Genomic DNA, 7,237 nt, shown 5'->3' with positions numbered 1-7,237 from the left:
TCGAAAACAGACAGAAAGTCATTACTGTACACAATTAATTCTGTGTGTACCACCAACCAGAAGAATGCAAGTTGCCGGCACATGTGAATGATGTACTGGTAATTCCTGCAAGTGGGTGTGTGTTTGTGCGTGTGTTAGTGCGCGCGCGCGTGTGTTTGTGAGTGTGTATGCGTGTTTGCCCACGGGGAGACAGCACCCGTGTAGTTTCCAACTAGCCCTGGGATTGCATCTGGCAACTCCTCGTATCGCCAGAATAAAACCGAGCGCGCGTCAGGCCGGACCTCAGAACTGGCACAAGCGTGGCACTGGCTGTCAGGTGACGAAAGACAATTCAGGTGCAGTGCTGTCAGTCGCCTCTCCAGTGAGACTTGCGGCTGTTATCTACTCGCGGTGATCGGGTGACGAAGCCAATTTGACATCCTTCCTTTATAACATTAAAAGACATTTTCTTTGCTCTACCAGTCGTTCGTAACTCTGGGCCACAACTTTGAGTACCTGTTAGAAGAACTGTTGTTTTAGTGAAGTTTGACGTTGAAAGATTTCGGTTAAGTCAAGCATCATGACTGAAGACCTGAAGAAGGGCGAAGCCAAGGAGAGGGAACAGTGGAGTTCGAAGTTCGATTTCTTGCTTTCGGTCATCGGCTTCTGTGTTGGTCTAGGCAACGTTTGGCGGTTTCCCTACCTGTGCTACAAGAATGGAGGCGGTGAGTCTGCGTTACGTAATCCTCTCTCCCTCTCGCTCTCTTTCTCTCGGCCTCTCATCTTTACTACGTCGGCGGTGGTAGCGTAAAAGGGGTTTTTCCGTTGTGAACTTAAGTACGCTATTAGGGCAGTATGATGTCTATCATTTTTTACCGATTGATTGACTAACTGACTTATTTAATGGAATTTACACGTTACGCTTAACTAGCTTTTTTCCATTATTTGACATAGAATATAAATCCGAAATGTCTCTAGGTTGAACAACGATTTATATATGAAATAGAACTTTTCAAAAGCATTATTGCATCTCAGCATTACTTGTAAGAATCGTTATTAGGAGAATTAAAAAAATGCCGAAACCAAGTTACTCGGTATACCATTAGTTCCCCCGGTTTATACGAGTTTATAGACCATCTAGCAAATGAAAAATCAACTTGTTTCAACGTTGCGATAGGAACTATGGAAAATTTAAAACACGTAAAAAGCAAAATCGTTAACAGATCGTGAATTCGGATCTTTCCTTGATAGCGACCCACAAACCCGTTGGGGATTACTCGTAAAAACATAAACAAAAGACTGTAAACATCGTAAAGATAATGACCCCCAAGAAATATTAATCCTAGATAACGACCCCCGTGAACCCGTGGGGTCACTATCTAGGAAAGAACCGCGAATTCATTTATCATTTACTGCTGGGAAGTCTTATCCTATGGTCTGGACAAATCAGTGGCACTTACTCTCCGCGTCTATTACGAATAAAGTGAAATGAATTGCATCAGGTGAATTTTCCCAAATAAACTTATTTCTGATACTGCCAACAGAACGACGTACATTCATATTTTAGGTTCTTTTCAATATTTGCTGCCATTTTATTGACGACTTTTTTTTTTACTGGAAAGTTATCCATGTAGATACAAAAATTCCTTCACGATAGCTCTCTTGAATGCACCTTACCAAGACAGGAAGAATTGACAGATATTTTCTTTGATTTATTACAGGCTCTGTATTATCGTCTGCTTATCAGCACTGACGCAAACTTTTTTTTTTTTAATGATCTTTTCCTAAAACTCTAATACAAAGCATATTGCCTAACATCAGTAGCGATGAATTTCCTTTCCAACTAAAGAGCCTTTGAAGAGAAATGGGTCACGGTCGAATTCAAGCTCCGTCTCTTCCAATCGCCCAGCATCCGGGGCCATAAGCCTAACGGTTGGCAGACGCAGGAAATCTGTCCCCAACATCTAGGCTCTGTCACATTGGTTACCCCTCTCTCGGCTTCTCTCGTCCTCGTCTTCTCTTGGAACGCGGTTATATAACTCTTTACCACTTGTATGCGGAAATCTTGCGCCTATTCCCTTAGTAAATGATGAAAAAGATATTTTATCTCTTCTCAGTGCACTAGCTCCCACAAGAAACAAATCCTCTCTCGCTTCCCCACTAATATTTTTCTTCGCCGAGTGAGACAACGCGTCGTTTGCTGGCAACAGGCGGCACTTAGCTCGTTTTCAAGGTCGCGTTAGAAGACGGCCTTTTCCCCTTATTTTTTTTTTTTTATTTATTTCCGTCTTTGGTGACGTTCACACGCTCTTGTTCTTTGTCTTGTTCTTTTATATTTATGCTCCTTTGAAATGAATATTTCTTTTATTGTGCTGGCTAATGGACTTCAAGATTGCTTATTATAATTTTTCTAATGTCTTTAATTTCATTTGTTATTGCATCTCATATTTTTCCTTCTGCTTGTAGGTACAATCTTTTATCCTTTGATTTTGTTTTGCTTGATTATCACTGAATTGTGTTATCTGAACTAGGAGACGATTTCTCGATTTCAGATATGCTGTTGATTCGTGTGAAAGTTATGTAATCATCCAAGTGTTTTCGAAGACATTACTACATTATGCAGCAAGAACTAGATTATTTTCCTAGAATCCGTTTTCTATTCCTGTATTTAAATTCAAGTAAGCAGGACCTTCATAACATTAGTCATTCTATCTATGACATTTTATTTTTCTCTGATATCTAATGTTATATTTTCAGTTCATGGTCAATGTAGATGTTGTGCGCTCACTAATGCGTATCATCGGCAAATTTCTCGAACAACAGATTTATGGGTGTAGGCTTAGCATCTTCACGCGTTTTTGCCAGATTACGAAATCAGGAGAAAATTCTCCCACTTACCTTGTTAGTTTCCGTCAACTGGTAATTAAAAGAGTTCGTTTTGCGTGCGTGGGTGTACCTGGTGAAATATACAGTGCTATACCGTGAAACTGAAGCAATTTATCGTTCCAAAATGAGAGATAAGTCCTTTATCGCTTCAATCTTTTTATATCCCTTAAGGCTTCCTTAGTCTCTGTCAAACATGATTGGTTTACGTTATCAAAATAAAGGAGCAAAAAAAATTACAGAGAGAGAGAGAGAGAGAGAGAGAGAGAGAGAGAGAGAGATCCTTTTCCCTGCATATGGGGAACGGGGCCAAGAAATAAAACTACCGGACTTATGTCATCATCTCGTTACGCCAGTATTGATCTGCGCTGTGCTCATAGGACACTTGAAAAGGGTCCTAACGCCAAGCGAAGGTATTTTTCTCTCATGCTGGGTTATCGAGTACCCCGTAATACGCATTCATTCCACTCTAAATGCAATCAAACAGTTTCTGTAAGACTATTAAAGCGGTTCATAATTTTTTAAGCAATTGACACATATATGAATAGCTAAGTATTTATCCTGTTGATTGTCAAGTGATTAGCTTTTGCTTCGTTGAACCCTGTTGCAACTCTGTAAGTGAATTACGATTTCTCATTCCCTTAGATTTTCGACCCGCATAAATAACTTGAATTAATAAAAGGCTTTATATACGAAAATCGCAGTGGATCGATGCTCAGGTTGTAGGAAAAACCGAATAACTCTATTTCTCACTTTCCAAAATCTTGCTACCCACCTGGTTAACAATGTTATAAATGAAAACTGCATTGCTGCCTAATTCAATTTATATATAGCATGTGATGGTTAAATCACACCCTGAAACAATTCGACCTTTTGCTGAGCTTGTTCAATCTCTTGAGCGCACATGAAACTAAAGGAAACCTTTAAGTAACCTTGTACTAATTTTAGTTTCCCCTCTTTACCTGACCTAGCCAAGCAGCTGACCCATTTCATTTTCCCCTTTACCTGACCTAGCCAAGCAGCTGACCCATTTCATTTTCCCCTTTACCTGACCTAGCCAATCAGCTGACCCATTTCATTTTCCCCTTTACCTGACCTAGCCAAGCAGCTGACCCATTTCATTTTCCCTCTTTCTCTGACTTATACAAGCAGCTGACCCATTTCATTTTCACCTTTACCTGACCTACCGAATCAGCTGACCCATTTCATTTTCCAAGCAGCTGACCCTAGGCTCTTCCGCTCAATCAAACGTAAAAGACGAAAAATCAAAATCTTTTTCTTCCTTCATTTGATGTCGAAATCAGTTTATTCTTCTTCGTAAATTACTGATTATCTCATCTGTTAGTCAGTTATTTGTTCTTCAGTAGATAAGTTTTGATAAGATAAAAGCGTTTAGCTTATTCTTAAACGAAGTCAAGTAAAGAGAAGAGGACGTGAAGTGTAAGAGGAAATTTTACAGATAAGCTACTTACAGACTTAGGAACTAACGAGGTGAAGAAGAAAGAAAACTACTGGTTCAATGCACTGACGTTTATCAGCAACACTTTTGGAAGACAGGATTTCGGTTTTTATTTGCGTTGGGAGCCTTTTCAGCCAAAGAGACCCGTTTTCTTTCAATTTCTTGAAATGCATACGACCTGTCAGATTATAAAGTCACTGACTATTTGAAGAAATTAAACTGATTATGGAGTAAAATGATTTGAATAGATTTATCAGAGATTCTACCTTCGCAACAACTCTTATACCTTCGCTGAGTAAACTCTCAGATTTTTACCTGTCTGAAACTCGTCCGGTAGTCATTTGACTCGCTCTTCTTCACGGCTTTGTGGTTTCTCGCACTTGCGAAAAGCTCATTTTCCTCTGTTTTCCTTTCTGACCTTTAACCTGAAACGCTCCTCATGAGAAGAAAGGAGGGTGGGGAAAACCAAGAAAGCGTGTGCGTGTGTGTGTGTGTGTGTTTGTGAGTGTCACTGAAATGTCAATGTTACTAGCTTAAAGACCTTCCAATGCTCTAGCGGACCCAACGACACTTGAGCGACTTTCTCCTCACGGTTCCTGGAGGGAAGCTTCGTCAGTCATCTTGCGGTTGTTAAATTCATTTCATTCAATGCCTGTCTTGGACGCGTGCCATGACAAATGTTATTGCCTTGCTGTGCTTTACTGTAATGTGGTGGGACGGACATAACTCTACTGAGCACTCATTGTTGTCACTCAGGAATATACTGTCATATAAATAAAAAACTGGGTGACCTCGAGAACAGAACGTTGTCGTCTTGCTTTCCCAGTGGACCATCTCACTCTTGCTGGTGAGGCAAGAGAGATGGCTTCACTGTTGCTAGTAATACCGGTTCTTGCTGGACTACAGTCAGTTGTTATAATTCCTCTGCAAGAGTCATTATTAATGTCTTTTTATGAAGAGGCCTTTCTTGAACTGTATAATTCCAACATACACTTTACTCTGAAAGTTGAAAGTTCTTATAATTCATGAATGTATGACAGGGGCAAGTTCGCATGCATATACCGCACATAAGTTGCCCACTTGTGTGCCAAGAAAGTTTAAGTTATGTAAACCCTCTGTCAAGAACCCGATAAACTCTGTCTCTAGGGCTAATTACAGAGAGAGAGAGAGAGAGAGAGAGAGAGAGAGAGAGAGAGAGAGAGAGAGAGAGAGAGAGAGATACCTGTTGATACCTAAGGACCCACTTCTCCTTATCAGCCTTATCGTAGTAAAAGGGGTAAAGATCAAATTCCATTCCTTCATCCAACGCATTTCAGTGACTTGTGAAGTAGTGTTATGTAAAGTCCTTCGATATCTTTGTAATATTGCTGAATTTCCACTCAGAAGAACGATGGCTTTAGTACTTTGAATCTGACATGCCTGCCCGGTAACTGATAGTAGAAGCCCAAGACAGACGCCTGATTTTCATGAGACGTATATTGGACTCTCAGATAATCTAACCCATTCTTATTCAGTAGTGACTGCTATGAAACCGCCCCCCCCCTTTATTTTCAGTCTACACATATGTAAATATTGCAGTCAAGAACCAGCAATGAATGATATTTAACCCTTATAACTGATGTTTCTTTTTCATTCAATAATGCCGCGACAAAGGAACGTGTGAGATAAACTTAGAATCTTTTTCCTGGATTCTGATTCGAAATCCTGAGACGGATGGATCGATATTTATGACAATGAACGAATGTAAATGAAAACATGTTTTCCACTTTCGTTGCATTGATAGCTCTCTCTCTCTCTCTCTCTCTCTCTCTCTCTCTCTCTCTCTCTCTCTCTCTCTCTCTCTCTCTCTCTCTGTTTCTTTTATTTTCCACATATTTTGTTTCAGTGTTACTTCAGTTTCTTGACCAAAAATTGTTAAGATGAGCTCAAAGGCTGTTTTCCTGTGTACGAGTATATGAGAATTCGGAAAGGAACGTAAAAAGCAGATGGCATATCAGTTATGCAACAAGTTAGTCCCTATATTGATCGTCATATGGGAACAAAGGGGGTGTGATGTCAGGCGGGTTAAAAATGCCAAAATTGGGGAGCGAAGAGGGATGCCGCCGTGAAAGTAAGAGCGAGGGAAAAATAAATAGGAATGAGAGAAAAAGGCGGACAATCTGTATTACGAAATAAACATTTGCTCTTTTAAATAGATCAGTCTAAACTTGAAATTGAGTTATTAAGAGGCATTCATCTTCGACTAATTCCACTTAAACAACGAGAGAATGTTTTCCTAGTGTGATGTAATACGTATATACAGTAGCCTAGATACTGAACCGTAATATTATTTCTCGTCGAAAGCGAAGGTATACTTAGGTGCTCTCATGACAAAACTTAAAATAATTCACAGTCACAAGAAGGAAAATGATGGTGTTTACATTCCAAGGCAGAGAAACACGAGCGTACAGACGAGAGGGTAGACCTTCTCGCTTTTTTAAGGTTTTGCATAGACCATAGACTTTTTCCGTACCAAATAATGATACCTGTGAGGAAAAAAAAAAATCTGGGAAATCTGATTTTTAGTAGCTATATGTATGTATATATATATATATATATATATATATATATATATATATATATATATATATATATATACGTATATATATACAAAACGAGAAAAAGCTCTAAATAATAACCGCACTCGTCAAGAGAATCACATCACATGGCAGCTTTGCAACCCTCGCTCCGGGCTCGGTGGGTTGACAGAGTTTCCTCTTCCCTCATTGGCTGCGCCCTCGGTGGCAAGGGAAGTTTCCGTGACGTCACATGATCTCCGGTAGCCTAGCTGTCGGAAGTCTGGTTTTTCCCTCTCTCGGTTAGTAGTGATGTCTCGGTTAACCTTGAATATCTTTTTCGTTAGTGCCAACTTACAAG

The 7,237-nt window shown here is 39.9% G+C and overlaps 1 protein-coding gene across 1 annotated transcript in view; it reads left to right on the top strand.

The window, feature by feature from the left end:
• Positions 1-200: 200 nt before the first annotated feature.
• LOC136843120 (sodium- and chloride-dependent GABA transporter 2-like) overlaps positions 201-7,237 on the top strand; it is a 21,771-nt gene continuing 14,734 nt past the window's right edge. The window contains exon 1 of the mRNA XM_067111157.1: positions 201-704. Within this exon, the coding sequence (XP_066967258.1) occupies positions 560-704 (145 nt within the window). The 5' untranslated portion in view covers positions 201-559. The remainder of the gene's footprint in view (positions 705-7,237) is intronic.

This window comes from Macrobrachium rosenbergii, chromosome 11, assembly GCF_040412425.1.
Source record: "Macrobrachium rosenbergii isolate ZJJX-2024 chromosome 11, ASM4041242v1, whole genome shotgun sequence".
Taxonomy (NCBI): domain Eukaryota; kingdom Metazoa; phylum Arthropoda; class Malacostraca; order Decapoda; family Palaemonidae; genus Macrobrachium; species Macrobrachium rosenbergii.
The sequence above is the reverse complement of the archived record's forward strand: the minus strand, read 5'-3'. Positions and strand labels throughout refer to the sequence as shown.